The sequence below is a fragment of the Talpa europaea genome, assembly GCF_964194135.1.
Source record: "Talpa europaea genome assembly, chromosome: 5".
Lineage (NCBI taxonomy): Eukaryota > Metazoa > Chordata > Mammalia > Eulipotyphla > Talpidae > Talpa > Talpa europaea.
In genome coordinates, this window is record NC_140071.1 from 123,085,953 (window position 1) to 123,112,908 (window position 26,956).

General features: G+C 41.9%; 1 protein-coding gene across 8 annotated transcripts in view; it reads right to left on the reverse strand.

Annotated features, from left to right (window-relative positions):
* The window catches only part of TBC1D1 (TBC1 domain family member 1), a gene marked incomplete at both ends in the record, with an annotated part of 185,311 nt that overhangs the window by 78,253 nt on the left and 80,102 nt on the right, over window positions 1–26,956 (reverse strand). For 5 of the 8 annotated variants that reach the window (XM_084233762.1, XM_084233763.1, XM_084233764.1 and 2 more), the window contains 6 exons: window positions 2,415–2,525; window positions 8,731–8,822; window positions 14,711–14,843; window positions 15,315–15,419; window positions 17,332–17,421; window positions 20,126–20,644. In XM_084233762.1, the coding sequence (XP_084089888.1) occupies window positions 2,415–2,525; window positions 8,731–8,822; window positions 14,711–14,843; window positions 15,315–15,419; window positions 17,332–17,421; window positions 20,126–20,644 (1,050 nt within the window). The remainder of the gene's footprint in view (window positions 1–2,414; window positions 2,526–8,730; window positions 8,823–14,710; window positions 14,844–15,314; window positions 15,420–17,331; window positions 17,422–20,125; window positions 20,645–26,956) is intronic. The other 3 variants (XM_084233765.1, XM_084233761.1, XM_084233766.1) reach the window with 1 other exon arrangement.

The following is a 26,956-nucleotide window of genomic DNA, read 5'->3' on the forward strand; positions in this document are numbered from 1 at the left end:
GAGTAACTCATGCAAGAAGATAGGGCTGTATTGGCAAATACTCAGCAAGTGGCATTTATTCAATATTATTAACTTTTGGACCAGCTCTGTGATTACCAGAAATATGTCCACTAGTGACAAGGTAGCACCCTCCAACTTAATTTACAGGTTTTTGCCAAATCAAATCCTTTTCCATAAGATCAAAGGATGCACTCACTTTTTCTCTCTTGTGAAAATGACTCCCCTGACAGCTACTCAACACAGTCATTTTAGTCTGAGAAGCACATGCGGTGTCACCTGTGACTGAGAAGCCATCCTGGGTGTGTACACGCTGGCTTTTGTGCACCTTTGAGGTCTGGCAGCCAGCGTTTATTGTCAAAGTTATAATTCTACGTCTCTATAGATCAAGCCGCAACACATTTTTGAAGAACATGGGGATTTTTAGGAGGAACAAGAAAGTAATGAAATCCACAAGGTTAAACTAGCTGGTGGTAGAAAATGGGAGCAGGAATTTACTGGGGAATCTCAAAGCTTCATCTGATTGATCCATGAAGTGGCTGCTACTCTGAAAAACCCAATTCTCAGAGCCCACGAGGGTGTCCAGTCTGGGTGACCCCCTCCACATCAGGGGAGGTATGAGCTTCTGGGTTATGGGACATTTGGAACCCTCACGATACTGATGCCCAGATGCCAGTACTGCTTGCTTTGGGAGGTACAGTCTCTTCTGTATTAAAGGCACTCGTATTTGCATATTAAAAAAAAACATTAAATGTTTCCCCACTGGGCTAATCTATGGCTACATTATGAAGATACGATCCTGCTTCCACAAAAATGAGTTTGCATTTAGGTCCAAATTTTCCATCTACCATATATGTTTGGTTCCCCTTTCTAGCAGTTATAAATTACTTCAAAATTATCAATTTCCTGTTAGAACAAATTAGACTTACTCAGAACAAAGAAAATCAGAAGAAGGAAAAAACATTTAATGGCACAAAGGCGGAAAAAGGTTTGGAAATGAGAGAAGAGACAGGTTTAAAAGTGAATTAACGATGGGCCTCCCCTGGCGGCGCAGTGGTTGAGTGCTGGGCTGTGAGGATGCCTGCAGCCTCTGTAGCACTGGTTTGTTCCCAGGCCGCCGGCGAGGGTCCCCCCCAAAAAAAAACCAAAAAATGCAAAAAAACAAAAGTGAATTAACGAATTAACTGAGTCTTAAAACTGGGTGGCTCATTCAGAGGTGAACAGGACAACACAGAACTTCCCCCCTATCTTAATGATACAAGCTGGGAAGGGAGGAACATCAACACACAGAGGGCAAAGCAAAAACACAACAAACTGGTGTTAGGGTCCTTGCTAAGAACCCCTGGAATTGCCAATTAGCTTAAAAACAATACCTGTTGCTGTACATGAGCTTCAGGAAAGGCAGACAATTGCCAAAGCCAACTGGCAAGTAGAAATCAGCAGAGAGAGTTACTATACATGCCTCTATGTAAAACTGCATCATGGTTTGGTTACCAGAAGAACAAAGGCAGTTTACAGGAAGAGAGCAAGGTAGAGGCACACAACTAAACATTGAAGCACCTTTAGACGAAGCATTCAGTGTTGTTGTTTTTTTTAAAAAAAAAAAAAAAAAAAGACAATACGCCTTTGAAAATTCTGAAAATTTTAAATGTCTTTCACTTATTTTTCTCCAGTTTTTCTGGTCTACAAGAAACTGGAACTACAAGAAACATCTAACTTAAGCAGGTGCAAAGTGCATATGTTTTGAAGCTATAGTGGTTATTATGAATTGACTTACACAGATCTTATAAAAAGGTAGGAAAATGGTGCAGGCACTGCATGTACTGAATCCCAAACTCAAACCTTTTCAAAGACAAGAGACCTGCACGAAGCCCAAGCTTCTGACATAACATCCCACAGATGGAGAAACCAAACAACTCTTGGGGACAGCGGCAGATGGCAGGCGGGCTCTGTCCCTCCATCATGGGACACAGATTTACAGACGTTCTACGTGAAATGGTGCATCGACTGGCTTCTCCAGCTGCTGTGCCAGTCCTGCAACCTTGCCTTCACCCAGCACTTGTATCACAGAACCTGCCAGGCACTTGAGGAATTCTAAAGGCAGCTCTACAATGTCATTCCCATTTGGCCAGAGAGAAAAGTAAGGTGACAGAGGCTGGTTCCCTGCAGGTCGTGTGGTTTGTAGAGGCAGCACCTACTCTTTAGCTACATGCCTGAGGCTCCACACCAGCCCTCTGCTCAGAGCAACTTCTGTCCCCTTCCCCAGGCACAATCTAAATATTCCCAAATTTTCCTTATGTCCCTAACAAATGATAATAACATATAGGGAGGAAAAGATGTTACAGAGCTTCGGAAAATTCAAGACTGTTTTTACACATTGTCCTAGTAAAATTATAAGAAGAGATAAAAAGTCATACCTGCTTTATCTCCCCAATATGGACGTGAACTTTTTGCTTCTCTTCATATAAACATCTCAGGAAAGAAATAATCAATTCATTCTCCCGTTGCTCATTCCTCGGTCTCATTTTCTTTTTTAAAAAGCAGAATACATTAAAGTTATTTTTAATTAATAAGCCTGGTAAATAATCCCTTTGGATTCTACCCATTAACTAGTGCTTTTACCCAGTCACTTCACTAGGGGGCACCAAGATCCTCAAAATGGAAATTTTTTTAAAAAGAAGGACCTCCCAGGTGGCGCAGCAGGTTGCCAGCGGGTTGAGCGCCACGCTGTGAAGCTGTCCTGGTGAAGCTGTCCGCAGCCTCCGCAGCGCGGGTTCGATCCCGGCCAGTGGGCAAGAATCCCACATGGTGTGGCAGACCTCTCCTGTCGCGCCTGCTGCTCCCCTCAGCAGTGTATTTCTGTCATCTGTCTGTTCTGCTCTATCTCTGATGGGTCCTCTCACCTTCCCGCGCCTCTGGCCTATACCCCAGCTCTTGTATAAAGATAAATAAATCTTAAAAAAAAAAAAAAAAAGGATAATGGAGTCAGCAGCAGATTTGTGCTTTTGGCTTCTGAGGGTCTTAAAGCTAAAATAAGTATTTTACATCAAATATAGGCACAGTCAAAATATTTAATAAACAGCAGCAAGATCTGAAGAAAAGAACAAAATCTGTGTAAATGCCTAGAGCTGTCTATACATTTTTAAAGTCTCAAGGTGCGCAAACTGGAAAAGAAAACAGCCCGTGGATTCAGGGTTGTGTGCACATCAGGAGCATTTTCTCCACAAGGTATGCACTCGCACACACAACCTCACAGTGTGCACGCAACCTCTTAATCTTTAAAATACTCCAGATGCCTTCAGTTTTTACTGGACTGCAAATCAGGACACACAGGTTGTAGGCGCTGCCTAAAGTGTGACCAAAACCATTTAATCTTAGCTTCACCATCTGTTCACATAAATACTGTTTTTACACAAAATAAACTAAGGTCTCCTCCAGCAACCAAATCCTTGAATTTTAAAAGAGCATCTAAAGTAACAGACAATTTTTTTAATGTAAAGGAAACAAAAGTGGAGATAAACAGAGCTTCAATATGTAAATTTTGGAAATAGGTATTTTTATATCGACTCCACTCTTTTCCTACTTCTAACCTGCCCTTTAAAACAAAGTCTGGGTGTAACAAGTGGATCGACTCTACAATAAAGTATCACATCCTAGGTCAATGCTGCCCTTAGTGACCTTCCTCCCAAGCTAACTAAAGAATAATAATGATTCTATCCTTCCTGTCATAGGTTTTAGATGCAACGGTACCAGTAATCCAGACTTTCTGTCATGCCCCCTCTTAAACAGATCCTTTTATTTTTTTTTAAGATTTATTTATTTATACAAGCACTGGGTACAGTCAGAAGCGCAGGAGGGTGAGAGAATTTACCAGAGCCAGAGCGGAGAGCAGAGCAGGCAGACTGATGAAATACACTGCTGAGGGGAGCAGCGGGCAGCAGGAGAAGTCTGCGTGCCATGTGGGACCCTCGCCCGGCGGCCAGGGATCAAACTGGCCCTGCAGAGGCTGTAGGCAGCTTCGCTACCCAGCGCTCAACTGCTGCGCCACCAGGGAGGCCCCAAAGAGATCCTTTTAAAGGAAAGTTGTTCCAGTTACTCAGGGGAGAGGTAGCAGATGCTAAGGGGTTGCTTTCACTGAGGATGTCCTGTTCCTCCAAGTTTCAGATTTAAGGATTATATGTTTTGGAGGCTACTAAAATGTTTTTGATCATAAGTCTAAGATTTTAGTTGGTAATAATGTATCATACTGGCTTGTCAATTGTAACAAATGCATACAACAAGGGAAGACAGCATCAGGGAAAACTGGAGGAGAGAAAGGTTATATGAGACTCTGGTTTCTACCTAACTTTTCTGTAAAACTAAAACTGTTCTTTTAAAAAAAAATGAAATGTATTTTTAAAAAAATTCAGAAAAGAGTATCAGATGAGAATTACTAAATGCCTCTGAGTGGTGCACTAGGCTGGATCATTCTTCTCCTGTATCTTTAATTAAACTTTGGGCTACTTTTATAAGAAAATGTGGATGTTTCTTAGAGATATTGTTCATGATCACTTTATTCAAAATATTTTTTAAAAGGCTAAAAATGCAGTAAGATGAGAGGAGCACTACTAATTCATTATCTTTTATCAAAATAGACATGAAAGAAACTATTTAAATGGGCAGAAAATGAGCCTACCTCAAGCACAATGTTCTATCACCACTTCCCATTAAAAATGAAGCCAAGAACCGGAAACTACATTAAGGAGGCTCATTTAACATCACAGAAGAAAGCCACTAAAGCAGGGAGACACAGCTTTCTAGAGTCATACAAGATCAGGACACAAAGCCTTCCTTATAGTAACTGAATCATGGCTAGGGGCTACACTTGATGAATTCTAAACAATTAGCAAGAGGATGATTCCACAGGGCCTCCCTCCAGGCTTCACCATCCCCTGTAGTGGCAAGCAGTATTTCCTAAAGGTGGTCTTTAGCTGTACCAATTATATACACAGTGACAAGTATAAGAAAATAATGGGGAATTAGGTTGGATAATTTTAATGTAAAAATTCAACTTGTTTGTTCCAAAGTGACCTACAGTGTCAAAAATCAGGTTGGTGGCTGAGGGCATTGCTGGGATTTTGAGGGCCTGGAAAAACTATTTCTTCATGTTGGTGTTGGCTGCATGAGTGGATTCATCTTATAAAAATTCTCTCCTTTCTATATAAAATAGACTTCTGTGCCCTTCTGTGAGTTATGTTATGCTTCAGTTTGAAAAAAAAACTCAAAACAATAAATTAGCTATTAAGTAATGAAGCAAATTTTGGTACATGTTTCTTAATCTCATTTCTAAGAAAGCCTATATTGGTTGTGAAAGTGTTTTGGAAATCCATTTCAAAAACTGACAAATGAATGAATTTCAGAACGCAGAGAAAGCAGGTAGTCTTCTGAGGAAGCCACTCGAAGGGCAATATTCACTCAGATACCACATGCTAACTTTTAAAAAACTTTTAATCAGATCTTATAAGAAATCATTTTAAACCCATGAAAAATCCATTAAGTCAATATATATTCTTTGCAAAGTAAAAAAAGGCTCTTCATACCATTAATCTTTAATTTGCAAAATGTCATGTTTTTTAATCTACTATCACACCTCCTGAGTATAAATCACCCCGACTAATCCTTTCAGTATGAAGTCATTCCCTGAAATGCAGTCATTCGGTTGAAGAGAATCAGACTTTGTGGTATTTTTCTGTACTAGTCCTACCTCTGTTGGCTTGAAAGTCATCTTCTACACTGGAGATGCCCAATCTAAACTTGGCATACTTGGCTGGTGGTGGGGCAGGGGCAGCATGGAGGAGAGAGAAGACCCAACAGATCATCCTCACATATACCCAGTTAGAGATGACTGAAACGTACACATTTAAAACAGTCACAAAGTGGGTGTGCAGGGTCACAAGCCATCTTAACAGAGATGGGTTAACAGGCCCACACGCCCACCTGTAGCTACAATCTCCTCCAGAATCTCCAGCATCATGTGCATAGTAATACTTGATTTCACTTCCTTACGATTCTGTTTGGGTTACATTTGGGGGTGCATTAAACATTTATTTACAAAAACACTGAATATGTATGCTTTATTAACTAAGTAATCATGCCTCATTAATTTCAATAGTGATTTCTTTTGTTTTATGAAGATATGCCCTTGGAGAGCTCCTCAGAAATAAATTACCCTCCAGGAAAGACTGTACACAAGAAAAGATTAACCAATTATTCATAAGAGGCCTCGGGACAAGCAAAGCCAACTTTTCTTTGTGCGTTTTTGAAACATATGATTTTTAACACATTCGCTGGCACTGCCACATAAAAAGAAGCCAAGGCCTTAGTTTATGAAGTATTTTACAAAAACAGAGTATTGTCACTGAGGCAGTAATTCAACAAGATTTTCAATAAGCCATTAGGAGAAGAGCTCCACATGAAGTTTGTACCATTCAAGAAGAATCATTATTACAGTGTCACAGTGACAGAGGATAAAGTGTCAGCTGGCTTGTCACAGTCAGTGAACTATCAATAGATAATTTTCCTTTTGTCACTAAAACAATCAAAAACTTACAGAACCTTCCACAACACATCAACCCCAGGATATCAATTGAATGTGGTTTTGTTTTTAAGCCAACCTTCATCACTGCTTTTCTCTAGTCTCTTGGCACTACCATAATGGGTGCCTCAACTTTCAAAGGTCAAAAAGAACCTCAGAATGACATCATGGGGCATCCCCGGTGGCACAGCGGTTGAGCACTGAGTTGCGAAGCTGCCCACAGCCTCTGCAGCGCTGGTTCAATCCCTGGCCGCCGGTGAGGGTCCCGCATGACGCATAGACCTCTCCTGCTGCCCGCTGCTCCACTCAGCAGTGCACTTCATCAGTCTGCCTGCTCTGCTCTCCCCTCTGGCTCTGGTAAATTCTCTCACCTCCTGCACTTCTGACTGTACCCAGTGCTTGTATAAATAAATAAATAAATCTTTTTAAAAAAAAAAGAATGACATCATGTAGGAGCTTCTCATCATCACAAGAGTGTCTTGTATGTTACCTATCGTGATCCACCATCCCGTTTTTGAAAAAGCTACACAGTACAGTCTAAATAAAAAAGAAAACTCACATTAGGGGAAGAACATGCGCTTCCTCTGCTGCTAGACAGATGTGCCCCAAAGAGACTCACTAGCTCATGTGGGCCGGCAACAATGTAAAAGGCCTGGCTGCCGCTGCCAATGCATTGACGTCAGAGGCAAATTAGCCATCCCTCACATATTCCAACACAAATCACACTGAAATTTGCCTGAGAGTACTGTGTACAACAGATCTCTTAAGAAAAAACAAAGTAGCATGTCTTAAGTTGATGTGGAAGAAAATGGAAAGGTGACTAGAAATTGCGCAAATTATACTTTCGGCTACTTATGAAATTTTATACAATTGTGCCATGCTTCCTTGCTAAAATATGTGCCAATCCTACCGTGCAAGAAGAAAAGGGGATTCAGAGTACTCTAACATGTGCTTTCTTAAAAAAGACAGTTTCATTTTTCATACTAATAGAAAACGGGAGAAGGGCCCTGCCCGTACATCCTTCCCAACAAGGACGGCCAGAGAACTCACAGAGCTGCCAGTTTCGGGGCTGAGCTTCCTCTGCACACTCTATATGCAGAACCCTTGCCTCTCTCCTTCCCCCAATAAAGAGAGATTTATTTTTTTTTCTGCTGTGTTCTCCTCCCTAAAAAGTGCCAGGAAACCACAGAAAGTGCCACTTGGCTAAAGCAGACATTAAAGACTCAGGATGAACAGACCACAGGCATGCCAGCTCGCACACCCCAGTCTCCCCGAGATTCACAGCACCTAAATGCAAAGAAGAGCTAGCTTCCAAGCTGAGTGCAGGAAGCTGATGAGCCTGGTTTTTGTATTTTATGTTGAGATTTGATGCAGGAGACAGCTCTAAGTAGGTAACATATGTAAATTTATTTTCAAAATCGGGGAGGGCCTCCCTGGTGGCACAAGGGGTTAAGCACCACACTGTGAAGCTATCCACAGCCTCTAACTCAAGTTCGATCCACGGCAGGCCAGGGAGGTGACCCACATGGTGCAGCAGACCTCTCCCGTCTCGCCTGCTGCTCCCCTCAGCAGTGTATTTCAGTAGATCTGCCTGTTCTGTTCCCCACTCTGTCTCTGGTGAATCCTCTCACCCGCGCTCCCCACCAACCTGCCCCTCTGGCCTGTACCCCAGTTCTTGTAGCATAGATAAATAAATCTTTAAAAAAAAATCAGGGGGGAAAAAGGCACAATTATTTTCAGTTTCAGGTATAAAACTTGTCTCCTTCAACTCTTGCACAGGATTTCCGGCTGAACTCCTGGGCAGAGAGGGGCCATCTGTGGTTTCCCGTGGCACGGAGGGTTGGATACTCAGGGACCAAAGTCTAGGTTTTCTGTGTTGCAAACAGCAGCTCTTTCCAGTTTATAACTTTCCTCTTCTCATTCTAAAATACTTTTTTTTTTAAGGGAGTGCTCTCCTGGTTTAAACTGCTTTTACCCGATTTGACCACAATTCTGACCTGGTCCCTCTAGGGCTGTTAAAACTTAAACCAGGAGGAACCTGATCAGGTACAGTGGCGAGAGCCGTGACAGCTCTGGCCTACTACTTTTTATAAATAGCATTTCTCGCATAAGCTGCCTGCCTTTTCTTTCCTTCTAGAAATTAAAGATTAGTACCATACCTGAACCTCCTCAAAAATAGTTGCTTGCTCCTGATTACTTAATGTGGTCAGGTGCTTCTGTAGTTCTAGTTTAGTTTTGGAAGAATTCATTCCTATTAAGAAAAACAGAGAGAGAGAGGTGTGAAAACACTATCTATAAAAGTTAGAAAGCAGAGTTAATACCTTCCACATGCAGGTTTTTGTGGTTTTATGGAATTCAAAGCAATAAATAGCATTGATCACAACAAGAAGGACAACCAACATTTTTTAGCTGTGCCCTGTGCAAGGCACTGTCTCCAACCCTAGGCCGGCATCATCTCATTCTCAGTACTGTCAGATGAAGACAGTTCCTTGGCCCAGTTTTACAGTCCAGGTAATAGAGACCAAGAGAGCTTGTGCATTTCCAAAAACCAGAACACTGGACCCTAGCCCAGGTCTTTGTGATTCTTTTCACACCTAGTCCATGTTAAAATACCTCACACCATCAGAGTATTGTCCCTATGAAATGATAAATTACCCCGAGTATTATAAACTACTTTGAGCAACAACTACCACTCCATCTGGAAAGTTACCGGCATCTTCCCACACACAAGTTCTTTAAAATTGACTCATGTGCTTCATAGCTTCACCTTTGCCACTACTTGCGTATTAATCATCCTAATGTCACCTAATTACCATTACAGAGGACTGTGAAGTTATGAAACTAAAGCCACAATTTTAGAGCCAGTTACAATCACATTCTTTTTAGAAAGTTCTTTCTTCACACATTGTATAGCTCAGACCCTGTTTTGCCTGTTTTCTTAGGGTCCAGAGTCACATGTGATGAGAAAATTGGGCCTGAGAGGATTTCCTGAGCTAACTGTCCCAGGAAAGGCTGCTGCCAGTTACTTTATCCCAAGGGCAGCTGTGCCCTCATCCATCTGCCACTCCCTTCTCGTTCTGGAAGGGTGAATCACTGGGCAGACGCTTGTTCTCAGCCGTATTGTCCAGGAGAGCAGAGTGATGCACCTACGCAGCTAAAGACGGCCAAGAGGGAACACCTCAAATCTGGAAAAGGGCTTGGAAATCAGGCCTGTTTTGCAGATGAGTTTGCTGAGATCTAGAGGAACCATGTCTCCTGTCCAAGGTCTGGAAGTCAATCAGGAGCCAAGCCCTAAAGCCTGTGCACATCTCCTCCCACCACAGCTAAAGGCAGAGCCCCCATACACCTAACAGCCTCCACTCGAGCTGTTTCAGTGCTCTCGCTTTTTTTTTTTTTTTTTTTTTTTGGTCAATAAAACTCTAAGAGAGCACCATAAAAATAGCCACATAGCCTCCCCAGTGGCATAGGGATTAGAAACACAGTGCTGTCAAGAAGTACAAGTTCGAGTCCTGGCTGGGCAGAGAGCAATCCACATGGCGCAGCAGACCTCTCCTGTCTCACCTGCTGCTCCCCTCAGCAGTGTGTTTCAGTAGATCTGCCTGTTCTGCTCCCCATTCTGTCTCTGGTGAATCCTCTCACTGCCCCACCCCTCACCTCTAGCCTACACCCAAGCTCTTCTATGTACAAATAAACAAAAATAAAATCTTTCAAAAAGGGAAAAGAAGGCTGCACTCCCCACATGGTGCCCAAAGGCTTTATTTATATGGAGAGAGGGAGGCAAGGAACAAGGCAGAAAAAGGTAACCCAGAGTCAAGGGCCTTCTCCAACTACAACCCTCCCAGCCTGGTTGTCAGGGAGCTGCCCTCACACTGTCTGAGCTGAAAGGGCTCTTATTAGAGGGACCCCTGATGAATGGCTTTGCTTTGCCAGAGGAGAATTTACTTAGAGAGCAAAAGGAAACTTCAGCTATTTTCTTTTTAGTAGAAGTATAGCTCATTCTAGTAATTTCCAAAATGCTCCTCTGAACTCTAAAATAAGCAAAATACAATGTAAAACTACTAGTAAATTGATACAGGGCACACATACACTTGACTACAGCTATACCTCTTAGTGTCAAAAGTGCCCCTGAGTGGAGGAAAATGTCCAGGCAGTGGATACGTGTGGTGCTGACTCCATGGTGGAGGTTCCAGGGCACAGGGGGACAACATTCATTAAGAAAGCACAGTCTTTTGGTCTTTCTTTGCGTGGCCATGCCACCAGTCCTCTCCAAATTTATGGGGTTCTTGGCCAGACTGTAATTTCCAAATAGAATTACTATTCTGGGCCTCCCTGGTGGTGCAAGGGGTTAAGCACAGCACAAAGAAGCAACCCACAGCCTCTGCAGCAAGAGTTCGATTTTCAGCTGGCCAGGGAGACCCACATGGCGCAGCAGACCTTTCCTGCCTCGCCCGCTGCTCCCCTCAGCAGTGTATTTCAATTCATCTGCCTGTTCTGCTCTCTACTCTGTCTCTTTTTTTTTTTAAGATTTATTTATTTATACAAGAACCGGGGTACAGGCCAGATGTGCGGGAGGGTGAGAGGATTCACCAGAGACAGAGCAGGGAACAGAACAGACAGACTGACTGAAATACACTGCTGAGGGGAGCAGCGGGCGAGACAGGAGAGGTTTGCTGCGCCATGTAGGTTGCTCCACAGCCAGCAGGGATCGAACCGGCACTGCAGAGGCTGCAGACAGCTTCACAGCGCTGCGCTCAACCACCTGCGCCACCAGGAAGGCCCTAAATAAATAAATCTTAAAAAAAAAAAAGAACTACTATTCTGGGACCATACACTGAATTTTAATAAACACTTTATTCTATTTATTAGGAATGTAGTAAAGCAAAAAGCAAAGGCCTCTAAGTATTCATAAAATAATAAGCAGTTCCCCTACAAATGATGCCTCTAGGGATGTGCGATCTCTACTTCAGAAAGGCTTCCTGACCTGGAGGGAAAACACACTGCCCTTCAGCAGCCTCTAGTCAGTGGATCTTTTCCAATCAGCATGGCTTTCTGCTCTGCTTATATTTTATCAGGTAAAAAAAATAATTTAATGGTAATTCCAAACTACAGCAGCAAAATCCCTACCCTGATTTAAACTTTTCAGTTCTAACTTTTGGAAAGCTAAGCTAGACCAAAGATTTATCAGCTGGAACTCTGGAATCCTGCCAGCTCCTGCAGATCCCCATCAGCTTTCCTTCAAGGCCAAAGTCATTCCTGGCATCTTAATAAGCTCTTCGGGGGACATTTCCGTCATCGTTTACCTTATCTTGACAACTAGCAAGTAAAGAGTTAGTGAGCCTCTCAGATGGGATCATGAATTTAAGCACAACTTTTCTTGTTCCCAGATATACTTTGTATAACATCAGTAAATAGAACAACTAGGAAAACAAAGTTGAAGGTATCCTTTTGATTCCTTTTCAAAAGCACTTAAATGCCTTCAAATGAATCTTTAAAGACCTTAAGGCAATAGACATCAATTTACATCATTTTAAAAGGGGGATTAGATATTAGTTTATACCCATTAGGATAGTTACCAAGAAAATAGAAAGTTGGTGAGACTGGAGAAAAGAGAATTCCTTGCACTTTGTTGGCATAGGAGTGCAAAATGGTAAGTCTTCTATGTGGAGAATACTATGATAGTTCCTCAGAAATTAAACACAGTTATCACATAACCCAGCAGTCTATTTCTGGGCATAGCCGCAAAAGAACTGAAAACAGAAACCTGAACAGGTATTTGTACATGAATAGTCAATGTAGCATCATTCGCAGGAAATAACCTAAATATACATACACTGGAATATTACTCACCCTTCAAAAGGAGTGAAATTCTGATAGATGCTAAAATATGAATGAACTTACTAGGAGACATGCTGAAAAATAAACTAGACACAAAAAGGACAAATACTGCATGATTCTCCTTCTATGTGGTCCCCAGAGCTGTCACATTCACGGTCAGAAAGCAGAATCCCTGGGGGCTGCACTGAGGGGAAGTTGGGAAGCTAGTGTTTGATAAGTTTCATTTTGGAAAGATTAAGCAGTGCTAGTGACAGATGGTGGGGTAACTGCACAGCAATGCAAATGTACTCAATGTCACTGAACTGCTCATTTTTAACCAGTTAAAATGGCAAAATTCGGGCCTCCCCGGTGGCGCAGTGGTTGAGCGCTGGGTTGCGAAGCTGCCCGCGGCCTCTGCGGCGCCGGTTCGATCCCCGGCTGCTTCCCGGCCACCAGAGGAGGGTCCCACATGGCGCGCAGACCTCTCCTGCCGCCCGCTGCTCCCCTCAGCAGTGTGCTTCGGTCCTTCTGCCTGCTCTGTTCCCCACTCTGGCTCTGGTGAATTCTCTCACCCTCCCACGCTTCTGACTGTACCCAGTGCATGTATAAACAAAAACAAACAAACAAATAAATAAATAAATAAAACATGCCTCTATTAAAAAATAAATAAATAAAAATAAAATGGCAAAATTTGATGTTATGTGTACTTTTACCACAGTTATTTAAAAAAGGGAAAACATCTACATAGTATCACTTTTTTTTTTGTGGGACCCTCGCTGGTGGCGGGGGAACGAACCAGCGCTGCAGAGGCTGACGGGCAGCCTCACAGCCCAGCGCTCAACCCCTGCGCCACCAGGGGAGGCCCATTATCACTTTTTTATATACTAGTAGAGCTTATAACAAAGATTCCAAAGACATGGGAAATGATCAAATCTTGGTTTCCTATTTACAGTAACATGGGTTGTTTGAGTCCTATGAAACCCCTCAAAATCACACCCACACAAAAAATGTGGACATTGGATGGGCAACATGGCCACAGCTTCCACATTCCTATGATTCTCTCCTCTCTGAGGTTCACCTCAGGACAGAGCCTCTGTCTTCCCAGAGGTGGATTTCCCACCCTGTGGCTCAGGAGGGTAGGAATGCCTTTCTGATGTGTATGGGCGCCCAGTTTCTGAATCTCACAGCCTCTGCAACTGTGACAAAGCAAAGCTAGCTGGGTCTCCAGGCAACAAGGCTCCTTCCTGGGGAACACTGGGTGGCAGGCTCCAGGCTCCCCTCCTGGGCTGACTCTGGGACTCGTTGTATGCCAGTTTACTCCTGGACTTCCCTATTCTGCAAATGATTATCCATATAAGTATGAAAAAAACAGTTCCTTGACCTCCCACAAATGTGGTAAGGACTAAATAGATAATAATACATGTGAAAGAAGGCATTTAGCACAGTACCTAGTGCATCGTAAGTACTAAATAAATAATCAGTTTTATAGACTCTCCCTAAACCAAGTTTCTGGAAATTGTAGTCCATACTCACAAGTACCCACTTTTTTTTTTTAATTGAAGTAACATTGTATTACACATTAAGTTTCAGAAATGTATCATTAAAAATCAACATGTATCTATAACTCCATTCCATTCACCACTGAAAGGCCATTTCTATTCTTGACCAAAACTGTCTTTTGTTCCTCCCCTTTTCTTTCTGGTAACCACTAATTGATCTTATAATCTAAATGTTTATTTTTGTTTTTACTTAAGTTCATCTGTTTGTTTTCTCTACATACCACATGAGTAAGGTCACAGGTGTTTGTCTTTCTCCTTCTGGTTTACTTCAATAAACATAATACCCTCCAGGTCACAGTAACTACTGCTTTTATTCCTGCTCCTAGATGCCTCACTGTATAGCCTGTATTTTGTACCCTCCAGTCCATGAAAGCTGTTCCAGCAGAGGTTACTGATGACCTTCAGTTGAGAAAACTAGTGGAAATTCTGTAGCTCTTAGTAGCTCTCTCTACATACAAGTGACCATTCACACAACCTTGGTAAGTAATATACCTGGGTCTGGCAGCCTTTGTTTCCCCAACTCCTCTACTATCCTCAGAGTTCCGAGGAAATGGGGAAATCGGGTATGGATTTTATATTCATGTCTAAGCACCTAGCACAATGCCTAACATACCGAAGACATCAGCTGCATGTTAGAAGTTCAACCCCTTATAACCAACACAAATGCCTATTAGGTCAAGTCTTACAACAAATGCAGACCATCTAAAGTTCTCTTGGGGCCTTTATCTCCATCCCACTGTTAACACCAGGCAGGGCCCTGACTCACCCTCTATGCGTTCACACAGCTTGTGCAGGCTCTGCAGAGGGCAGCCCTCACACAGCTGGGCCGGTGCTTTAGCCGTCTGCTGCACCGCAGCCACCGTGAAAGCCTGTTTCAGGGTCATCATAATTTCATCAACCTGATCAAGAAGAGAGAGATTATAGCCAGCAAAATATCCATGGAAAATGAGCTGTGCTGAGATTCCCGGACCCTCCGGAAAGACCGTGTATTTTTCTTCTCTATTAGTCACAGGTCAATGGATAGTAACTAAGAACTGCTGGGAGTGCAAGAAACATGACCCAGGGCCTCAAAGCTCTTAAAAGAGCAGGTAAAAAATGAAAAACCCCTCTGATCAAAGTCCAGAATGATATATTAAAGATGCCAGAGCACAGGGGAAAGTGTTATTTTCTTCAAAAATAACAGAGATGGAAAACGCACACCCAAGTAAGACTCGGTGTGGACCAGCTAGTTAGTAAATAGTCATGAATGAATAATTAAAGGGCCACATAATGCTATCAGTGAGATTAGCTGGTTTGCTAAGGAAAGCAAAATTAGATTGGAACCTAATTTACATGGAATTTCAAGGTAAGAACTGCTCACTCTCTCTTACCAGAGCTTCATTTGCACACTGAAACACGTAACAGACGAAATGAAAGCCTCCACCTCCCGAGGACTCTCGGCAGATAAACCCAAAATGGTCCACGTGTCTAATACCCTGTTGAAGGCGGGAGGGGAGAAAAGTTGAGTTGTATGCAAAAAAGGAACCACTGGCAGCCAATGGTTTACACAGCACAATATTAAAGATCTCAATGAATTACTTTCTTGGATATTAAGGCATCTAAATACATCTCTCAAGTATGAAGATTAACATCCTTCTACTAAATGTTAATAAAATGTACTAAAGCTACTAAAATGTAAAGCCACAATGAGAAAAGTAAATCTAGTAACTGGAGGTTTGTGGGGGTTTTTTTTTCTTTTTAAACAGGCACTCTAAAATGTGTTTATTGGGAGAACAGCACAGAATGGCAATTCAGGATACAGAGATTTAAGAAGACATCTAGAACAGGTCCGAAGCAGCAACCCAGATGGGGGGTTTCTTTTTAATGGTGCTTTGTTTCTATTGAGGTAATGCTGGTAAACAACACCATCGATGATACAGAGGTATAGGTTCAGCCCTCTTCAAATGTATGTGGTAACTGGAGTTTTCAAAGCTCATATTAGTACAAAAAGGAAGTAGAGAAAAGCTAAGACAGAAAAATGAGAATTTTTCTTTGGTGTTAATAAAAAACTATTTGAAAAATCAAAAAGCAGACCAGATCAGAGATTAATGAAGAAACACAAGTAAACACATACAATACACATGCATGTACACGCACACACACAGAGGTTACCTCTAAAGGATATGTACTCCTTAAAAAAGCACTCAAACTGGTATGAAGAATGAGTCAAAATTTAGACATAGAGAAACTTTTAAACAAAGATACTAAGGCCAAGTCTCTACCACAGTTTCCTAAGAGCTCTCCTGATTAACATCTAAACTCATTTTGAAAATACAGCTAGGACGAATCTTCATATAGACAAAGATGATAACTTCAGATATTAATTTGTCAATGCCTCCTGAAAACACCAGCATGCAGAGAGATAAGCAGTGACAGTTCAGGTGATCACATAAACTTATAACGTGCACCCTTTAGGATATAAAACTGTCACATGAAAAGCAAATATTTAACAGTTATATTTCCATAGGAATAGCAACAAGTCAAGATAATCTCTCTGTTGGATAATCTCACTTTCCAAATATTTTCCAATAAATGGGCACTCAATGACAAATCCATTTTAATCATTGTTCTTCGACAACAAATGTCTAAATCTGGGAGAGGTTACTTCTCAGGGGAATCTAATTTGGAAAAACATTTCCTTTGTAAAATGGTTCCAACTTAAGCTATTAAGAAGATTGTTTTCAAATTTTGAAAAAATTCCCTTGTGAATCCTTATGTAACTCCTGTTACAAATACACAAACAATGAGATATTCATTCTATCTTCTTCATGATTAGAAAATAGAAATGATGAAATCAGAAATCAGAATTTAAGTGACCTCAAATTTGTTAGGAAGATGATGAGTAAAATTGAGATAGTTCATTATACTTGACAAGAGTCTCCAAAAATCTCCCAGAAACACACCCAGGAGATTATCAAGAAAGAACTCAAAAGACACTATAGTCTGATAAAGCATCTTCAAATTTATACATTTGTAAAGTTATCTATTTAAATTTTTTAATTTGTATTTGCAAATGTAAATATAAAGCATGCATACACACACACACACACAAACATACACTCCTGGAAATCACAACTGTGGAACATTACTACCCATAATAAAGAATAAGAAAAAAATCTATTTTCTGTAGAAGGTTATTGTTGCTAAGAGCAAAGTTCTTAATTTCAAAATTAAATTTATATTTTGCCTTAATGTACCAAAGCAAAGACAAAAGGACTACAAGATTGCAAATCAAGTTATTAGAACACATACAACTTGTGACCTTAGCCCATCTGTTAAATGACAACATTAGAAGAATTTATTAAAAAGTTCAAGTGCAATTGAGCCAATAACCCATTCTTTATTTACCTGAGAGCAAAAGGATATCTCCTTAAAATTTTTCTCCAATGCTACTTTTTTGGTGTCAGGACTGATGAGGTAAACTTCAGACTGGCCAATCTTAAAAGACAGAAAAAAAAAAGCTGGCTTCTCATGAAAGTTGAATAAAAATGTATTATATAAACTTTCTCATTTCATGATCTATGAAAATAATAAAAGGGACAACATCCTACATAATTCTGACTATCTATCTCATTGAAGAAAATCACTTCAAAGGTTATTATTTTATCCTATGGATTTCAAGTAGCACAAAACAACTATTAGGGCGTTCACCTACGAAGGATGATAGTTTTCTTCAGACAAAAGAACCAAATATCCAAAAGTGAGCAACAAAGACTCAGATTCCACACCCTGCTCCCTCCAACCATGAAGTGAGGTTCCTACAAAAGTGAATCTTGAGGCCTCCCTGGTGGTGCAAGGGGTTAAGCATCAGCACTATGAAACTATCCATGAGTTTGATCCCCAGCCAGGGAGCTGACCCACATGGCGCAGCAGACCTCTCCTGTCTCTCTCGCTGATCCCCTTAGCAGTGTATTTCATCAGTCTGCCTGTTCTGTTTCCCGCTCTGTCTCTGGTGAATCCTCTCACCCCCCACATCTCTGGCCTGCACCCCAGCTCTTGTATGCATAAATAAATAAATCTTTTTTCTAAAAAAGTGAATCTTACAGAAACAGAAATGTCTCTTTTAAATCTTCCAAAAACACTTTCCAATGATTATTTTTAGCTGGAAAGTCTTTTTAAATTATGGTTAAATGAATCTACCATTTGTTAAGTATGTACTTAGCGTTAGGGAATCATCACACTACTTAACTTAAGAACACTGGCATAAATGGTCTCACTGATTTGGGTCAGAATAATAGATTTCCTTACAGCAGAGGGCTGTGGGACCGTCAGCAGCTCTGTTGACTACACTGCATCCCTCCCTCCTCACCTGCTGTTCCCTCTACCCAACTCTTAGCGCTGGACACACTGAGAACTCTGTTCCATGAAAATCACTGTCTCAGAGAAGCCTTCCCCAATTCTCCAGATGCTCTCATAGCATCCCCTACTTCTTTTTTTTTAAAGGTGCATTTATGCATACAAGAGATGGGGTGTAGTTCAGAGATGCGGCAGATGAGAGGACTCACCAGAGACAGAGTGGGGAGCAGAACAGATGGAGTGACTGAAATACACTGCTGAGGGGAGCAGAGGGCAAGACAGCAGAGGTCTGCTATGCCCCGTGGGTTAGCAACCTGACTGGGGCTTGAACTCATGCTGCAGTAGCTGCAGATTTCTTCATAGTGCTGAGACTTGACTCCTTGTACCACCAGGGAGGCCCAGCATCTTCTACTTCTTTGCAGCATTTATCACAATGCAATGTGTCCAATTAGTTGTCTCTTTATTGGAATCTAAGTTCCACACAGAGAGAGACCAGGTCTGTCTTATTCCCTGCTGTGTTTTTAGCATGTTGCCAGGGAACCTGGACACTGAGCACCTTTCCCAGTGATACCAAGAGTTTTTATTTACTATAGAGCACAGATTCCAGGACCTGTCTAACAGCCATTGTAGCACTCTTTCTAGGATAGCTGAAGAGGAAGAAGTCAGTCCTCTTTACCCTTCGACCACCATCCTGATCTTTAACCTACATACAACCACACAGCAGTAACTTAAGCAGCCAGCTTCCTTCCCCCTCAGCCATCACACTGCCCTGAGTTAGGCTCAAAAATGAGACATTACATTTAAGATAAGTTTGCTCTTCTTAGAATTTCAATCAGCCTCCCATCAAAGAATAGACAGAGGAAGTAGTCAAGGAACGAGTTCCCCATATCATCAAAGGCCTGTTCTCTGCTAGAACAAGACTAAGACCCATAAGCATGGACCCAGAAGTGCCCAGATCAGCATGGAACCAGCAACCTTAATGGCAAGGACAGTCTGCCTGTTCACTCCTTTTCTGACATGTGGATCATGCCATGTTTTTTTCTAGAAAAAAGTGAGTAAGTGGTTAGGTGAATTAGTATTTCAGTATGGGTATAAATTTCAAGTATCATGTATACCCAAATTCAATTACTCTCATTAACAAATTTACATTATAGGGCCTCCCATGGTGGCGCAGGTGGTTAAGCGCAGTGCTGTGAAGTTGTCCGAAGCCTCTGCAGTGTGGGTTTGATCCCAGCCAGCCAGGGAGATACCCACCTGGTGCAGCAGACCTCTCCTATCTCACCCGCTGCTCCCCTCAGCAGTGTATTTCAGTCAATCTGCCTGTTCTGTTCCCCACTGTGTCTCTGGTGAATCCTCTCACCCTCCCACATATCTAGCCTGTACCCCGGTTCTTGTATGCATGAATAAATAAATCTTTTTTAAAAATTTACATTATAAAGATTAATAAAAATAGAAAAGAGGCAGAATTTTCTAAAAGAGTTTTGTTGGAACATATTACCTTAGATTAATATGTATTTTTAAAAGTACTTTTATGGCCACTTTTACATACACTAACTGTTCCTTCCATATTGAAAAGGAATGGGGGGAGATAAAAACCAACCAATGGAGGGAGATAAAAATTATACAAGGATATAAGATGGATTCTATTTCTTTCCTCCCTGGTGAATTTGAAGACTTAGGACTACAGAAGGAATTTTATGCTGAGAAAATATTTACTCAGTATAAAAAAAAATACATGGCTTCACACATAAATCCATAAGCAATTTCCGAAGCCACTTTCCTCAATAAAGCAGATTTCTTTTGCGTCTCAGACTGAGGATAAGCAGGAAGGTTGATAATATTTTACCGTGAAGAGCATAGTTCGATTTTCCTCAATATCAGTTGGCTGCACAATATTGTGTCCACTAAGTAGGTGGTTCTCGATGTCATTTTCCTCAAAAGAGCTAAAAAAACTACTACTCCGAAGGCTTCCATCTTGAAATTCCTTCTTAAAGGCCAAGGAGCGCAGGCCGGGCTGGGAGAAGGATTTGCGCATAGGCCTCTGGCTCTGCTCCCCATTCCCCACGGGCTGGAGCACAGATCGGAACTTATCCGTGAAGGAAAACCCTCCCACAGGGTTTGTGGTTTCCGAATTCTGGGAGCCCAAGTCGAATTCGGCCTTCCTGCTGCAGCTGATGTGATTGAACTTCTCAATGCACTCGTCAATCAAGGCTGGCGGGGCCTTCTTGTGAGCCACCGTCACACGGCCACAGAAAAGCACCTCAAACTTCTTGGCAAACGTGTCATCAAACTCCGAGGGGCAGTGGAGCTCCTCCTGGCGGGCAATCTTCCCGGCCTGCCGGATGGAGCTGATGATCTCAGGCACCTGCCGAGAAAGGAAGGCGTGTTATTTGGAACAGGCAGGAGATGCTACAACAGCTGGCACACACAGGGCAGGAATATCTGTGGGGAAACACTATGCTGCCCCGGTTCCCTCCACTGCGCAGTTCATCCAATGTGCTGAAGGAGGAGCCCACAGGGACCTCAGACAATAGATGTCTTTCTACGGGAGGGAAATGCACAACTCACAGATACTAAAAGGGGAACAGAGTATTTTAGGCACCTCTAACACCCCAGGGACTATGCTAGGGGTTCTCGTACTCACACCCCCCTGCATTCTCTTAGGACATACAGCCTAACATGGCCGACCTTGGCTGCAAACCCACATTGGTCCCCTCCAAAGCCAAAGGTCCTTCCTGGAGAAAACGTCATCTGCCAAAGAGATCTGTGTCCAATGTGGTTGGTTCCCTCCAAAACATTAAGCAGTTATTGTACATTTCAGCATGGCAGCGCATCTTGGAAAGGTTTCTATAGTAGATGATGGGATGAGGATGAAGAGATAGAAATTCTAAAATATTTCTTCAAATCATAACATCAGTTCTCTTCCATGAACAGCCAACTTACTGCGCCAGCCTGTATTCCCCAAGAGTTGGACAGCACTGACTAGAGCCAGGAGGTGTTCATCAAGGAGCAAGTGCCCGGGGCACATTCGTTATCACAGCCACACTCTGGGGGTTGCTCCCTCAGGGGACTCTGTGTCTCTGGGGTCAGCATAAAGTCACGATCGAGAGAATGAACACAGGGTCTATGGCGTCCTCCCTACTGCTACAGCCTCTCATTAGAGTCTCCGTCAAGCCCCTTCAGAGGAGCAGTAGACACGACCGTGAACCCACAGCCAGTGGCCAGCAGGCACCTGCGCCATCCCTGGACAACATGCAGCCACAGTGTTGACGGGGCGGGCATGAGCTCAATCTTCAAAAAGAAGGGCCTAGTTTTTGTCATGACCTAACAGTTAAAGCCATTTTTTCCTTTTCTAAAATGTAAGAAAATTCAATTGAAGGCCCAATACCCAAGAGTCCAATGTCTTTTTTACAACATTACAGAGAACAAAAACCTAAAAAACCTTTTCAATTCAGGTCAAAACTCAACACATAGAGTAAAGGGAGGTGGTTTTAGTCGATTTTAAAGGCAAGACTAGAATCTGTGTTCATGACATAATCCCCAAAGACACAAAGATTGTTTTCTCTGTGACTTCATACCAAGTCCACCTTAAAAAGACAAAATCTCTACCGTGAAGATTATGATACATCCTTTCAAGGTACTTTATAGGGCCTAGACAATAGACCCCTGAAGCATCAGATCTAAATGATACTAAATAAACTACAATTCCAACACACGCCAACCATTTGCACTGAGTATTTACTTATGCTGTAGCTCACCCACTGATGCCAAATAATTATCTAACATGTGGAGGCCTAAATTGTTGATCAATATAAAATATATTGCAGAGAGAAGCGGGAGGCAAGAAGTCTATTTCATTCACACTTTCACCAACTACTACAGGACTTAACAAAAATAACTAGTTTCTCTTAAAAAAAAAAAAAAGCTTTTAAGATTTTTCAGATAAAAATCTTTCCTATGAGGTAAAAAATGATTTTCTCAAAAGGAAAAAAAAAACCCTCGATTCATACAAGAACATTGTGCTTTTCTGAGCAAGTATGTTAAATGATTTAACCAGAATCACATGAGCCCTCACTACTATTAACCCCATACTACTCACTGAACAGAAAATTCTAGGCCTATTGGGCCTTTTGGGGCTTTTTAAAATATTTGATGTACCTACATGCTAGGTCTTCAGCTGAACTTGAAGTCATTGTGTCTTTCACTATGAATCATCAAAAGGGAAGAAAAAATGTGTAAAGTCACATGAATTTACGCTGACTCAAACGGCATAAACACAAGAAAGTGGAGAAGTTGGTTGTTCTTTCAGGGTCAGAAGAAGCTGAAAAGCACATATATCTTGGTCACGGTTGAGCTGTAGCTATTTTCCAACCACCTATCTCTCCTGTAACTTCAGTCAGAATCACTACAAGACAAGACCAGTGCCTCTCTCTTCTTGCTCTGATGATCTGAGTATAGTGTGGGTATAAAGGAGATAACTGGGATTAAAAGGGGGGGGTGGAAATTACTGGAATCCTGACTAGAAAAAATAAGACAATATCACAATATTTGAAGGCACAGTACCAAACACAGTTTCAACAGTATATTGCAAACGGTTAAAAATCTAATGTCCTTTTTTTTTTTAAAGATGTACTTATTAATGCATAGAAGAACTGGGGTGTAGGCCAGAGGTGCAGGGAGTGGGGAGGATTCACCAGAGACAGAGTGGGGAGCAGAAGAAGCAGATCTACTGAAAGACACTGCTGAGGGGAGCAGCAGGGGAAACAGGAAAGGTCTGCTGTGCCATGTGTGGGTGCACTGAGATTTAACCCCTAGGCCACCAGGGAGGGTCAAGAATAAAGAGGATTTTTCAGGAGACCATTTAGTGATGAGCACCCTCTCTTTGCATAAAGTACCAAGACCTCTGGTTGCGTTTTTAGGATATTTACAGCATTTGTGTGCAATGTTGGGGAGGAGAGGTTAAGTAGGAGAAATTGCGACAGTGAACCCAGAGTGGCTTACTAGACCAGAAAGAAACATTCCATGAAGAGAGAAGGTAGCCGTCAGAGATGCCAAGGGAAGTGGCACTCTGTCAAGGAGAGGAGGTGATTTGAGAATAAGGATGGAGATAAATCCACTAAAGCTGACAGCTTACAGAGATATGCAAAAATAAAGGGGGGGGGAGGGAATAGCATTCTCCCCCACCCCAAATAAGCCAATTTAGCTGAAAAGTTTCTTAAGGTGAAAACTTAGTCTATATGCTTACAGTCGTAATATTTACTGCAATTACGCAGACCCTCTTAGGGCAAATATGCTGAGGCCAGTGCTGTTTATTCCCACAGATATGATCTAGGGACCTTTAACACAAATCTTTCTTTAGTCACAGCAGTACGAGATATGTCATTTCCGACTGCAGATAAGCAGATAATATAAATCAAAATTAAGTAAAACAAAAACAAGAATCTGAATATTTTACTGGAATACCATAAGGATTTGGTACGTGGTTTTACTCGCTTTTACATTAGGAAAAGTGTTAAATAATTAAAATGAAATCATCAACATTCAAGAAATAAGCTTTTTTTAGACATCAAAATTTATTAAACTGCTCTTCTGTTGACCTATTTGAGCTTTTAGCAAGTTCAATTTTAAAGTAAATTGGCACTTATTTCACAACCAAAACAAGTTTCAGAATTCACATACTAACAAACATACAGTATAGTATGAAATTTCTGCAAAAAGAACTGAATATTGTTTTCTAAACAGCCAGAAAATGATATCCTGTGAGAATAAGAATTATTCATTTCTGTAAATAAAGTCCTTGTTTAATTAAGCATGAGTCAACTTTCTACGGATTTAAGGATTTTCAGGATTATAAAAATTGCAAGTGTTGTTTTATTCACAAGGACTTAAGAATTCCTGAAACAATATTTAGAATAAAAATTCATTTTACTTTACATCTACACTTTTTCGGCCGACTAGTAATAAATAGCAAAGGAATTTTTGAAAAGCCTTGTATTTTGGGTTTAAAATTCTAGCATTTTTTCCTGTCATTCAACATCAAAACATTTTGAATCCACAAAAATAAGTGTTTTGTCCCTTGGAAGAAATGTTCTCTCACTTTGGGGAGTTAAAACAAGCAGAAATGCAAACAAAAGAATCTATTCGGCATCACTGTCCTAATTCGGCATCACTGTCCTAAATTAAGCCAAGTATTTCTTCCCTGTATATCACGTCTTGAACTTCGTACAAAACATTTAAGAAATTCGTGAATACACGTCACATGAGTAAGACTTGAGTCTGCATGACTTTATGAGGGTCAGAGTCCAGGAAGTAAGAGACATGACTAACTATGTGATTTCCCATATAACATGACAAATGCCACAGCACAATCATGAGCAAAGCGACTCACTACCTGCCTCAAAGGGCAGGTCCTGGGAGCTCTGTCTTCTCTGCCATGTGTGGGGGCTTCTCATGGGGACCCACTGCCTCGTTTCCTGCTTTGCACTTAAAATTAGCAGAGAGGTCAGATTAATACGTTACATCTTCTCAAAAGAAAGATCAAATGTGCTCACTGGCTGGTTGAGGAAGCATCTGGCACATAAGAAATGCTAATGACTGCCAGCCACACACCTTCACTCAGCCCTCTTTCTGTCCTTTGGGTCCTGATCTTTCATCATATGTAAGAGAGAGGTAGGAGCGTTTCGCTTCCTCAGTTCTGAAATGATAAATTAAATCCACTTAGTAGTTTATAAATGCCATGGGAAAAGTCTATGCAAATACAAAGTCCAGCATCATTCTCTAAACTAATCATTTCAAAGGTTCGCTACAACCTTCTAATTAAACCAACAGTTTTCTACAAACTAAAATCCAATGTTTTTGCAGTAATTTATAGCTGCAGGCTCTAACCAAGGAGCCTGGAGAAGGCAGGAAAAGAGTGAGTGAAATTATGCTAGTTTTCTAAAACAATTTTTTAAAAAGATTTATTTATGCATACAAGAACCAGGGTACAGGACAGAGGTGGGGGAGGGGGTGAGAGGATTCACCAGAGACTGAGTGGGGGACAGAACAGGCAGACTGACTGAAATACACTGCTGAGGGGGGCAGCAGGCAAGTCAGGAGAGGTCTGCTGTGTGCCATGTGGGCAGCTCCCAGGCCAGGGATCAAACTTGTGCCGCAGTGGCTGCGGATAGCTTCATAGGTTGTGTCTTAACCCCTTGCGCCACCAGGGAGAACCTTCTAAAACAATTTTTAAGTCAGGACATTTTTTTTTTTTTTAATAGAGGCATGTTTTATTTATTTATTTGTTTGTTTGTTTGTTTTGTTTATCCATGCACTGGGTATAGTCAGAAGCGCGGGAGGGTGAGAGAATTCACCAGAGCCAGAGCGGGGAGCAGGGCAGGCAGAAGGACCGAAGTACACTGCTGAGGGGAGCAGCGGGCGGCAGGAGAGGTCTGCGCGCCATGTGGGACCCTCCTCTGGTGGCCAGGGAGCAGCCGGGGATCGAACTGGCGACGCAGAGGCCGCGGGCAGCTTTGCAACCCAGCGCTCAACTGCTGCGCCACCAGGGAGGCCCAAGTCAGGATATTTTGATCTGTCAGTAGAAATAGTGATGGAAGTCACAACTGCTGGACTTGGGAGTATATATCCTCAAAGTCCCACCCTCTTCATTTAGTGCACTGATTATGCACTGATTCACAACTCACATGTGACGACACATGGAATTGCCAGTGATGGAAAACTAATGTCTTGCCCACACCAGTCTAGATGAAGCAGCCTGTCTAGAGGTGGGGCACTGGCATTTGCAGGTTTCAGAAACATCCCTGAACTCAGTCCACCAGCATATTCTATCACCCCACTCTACCACTGGTCAGTTCAAGGTTTGGTGTTTAATGAAATTGGTAGGAAAAAAGAGAAAGAAACTTGGCTATTACTTTAGACCAGTGATTCTCAACCAGGCTCAATTTTGCACCCCCTCCCCCACCCCAGGGGACATTTGACAATGTCTGGAGAGATTTTTGGTTATCATAACTGGAGGGTGAGAGGTGCTACTGGTACCTGCTAGATAGAGGCCAGGGATGCTATTACACATTTTACAATGAATGCACAGAACTCCTCACATTCAAAAATTATCTGGCCCCTGATGTCAGCAGTGCCAAGATTGAGAAATCCTGCTTTCAGACCTCAAATTCTTATGCTATAAGCAGCGAACTGCGGGTGCCACCACATTCAAAGGGATGCTATGGCGTCCCAGAGGAGGTAAAGCAAAGACCAGAGGGAGAACAAGGGAGGGGGGGGTGAGGATGAGGGTTCTGGTGTTTGATTACCTGGATCCAGCTATGCCTGAAGCTATTAAACTGGGATTCTTCTGCCAATAAATCCCCCTTTGTGATCATGCCACTGGACAATCAGCAACTGTCACTTGCAACTACAGTGTTAGTCACACTCCCGCTATGCATGAAACCTTATGCCACATTCTATGGGGAATATAAACATGAGTCACACACAGGTCGTGTTCTTCAGGGACTCTACAATCTCAAAAGAGGGAATAAAGAAGTAAACAAATGACTAAACAAAGTGGACTGTTGACACTGCAGCAGAAGTGCAAGGAGAGAAACACAAAATCTCAGTACAGAGTGTACGTCAGGTTACTAAGAATAAATAGGATAATTTAAATACTGACAGAACACTGCCCTTCTTA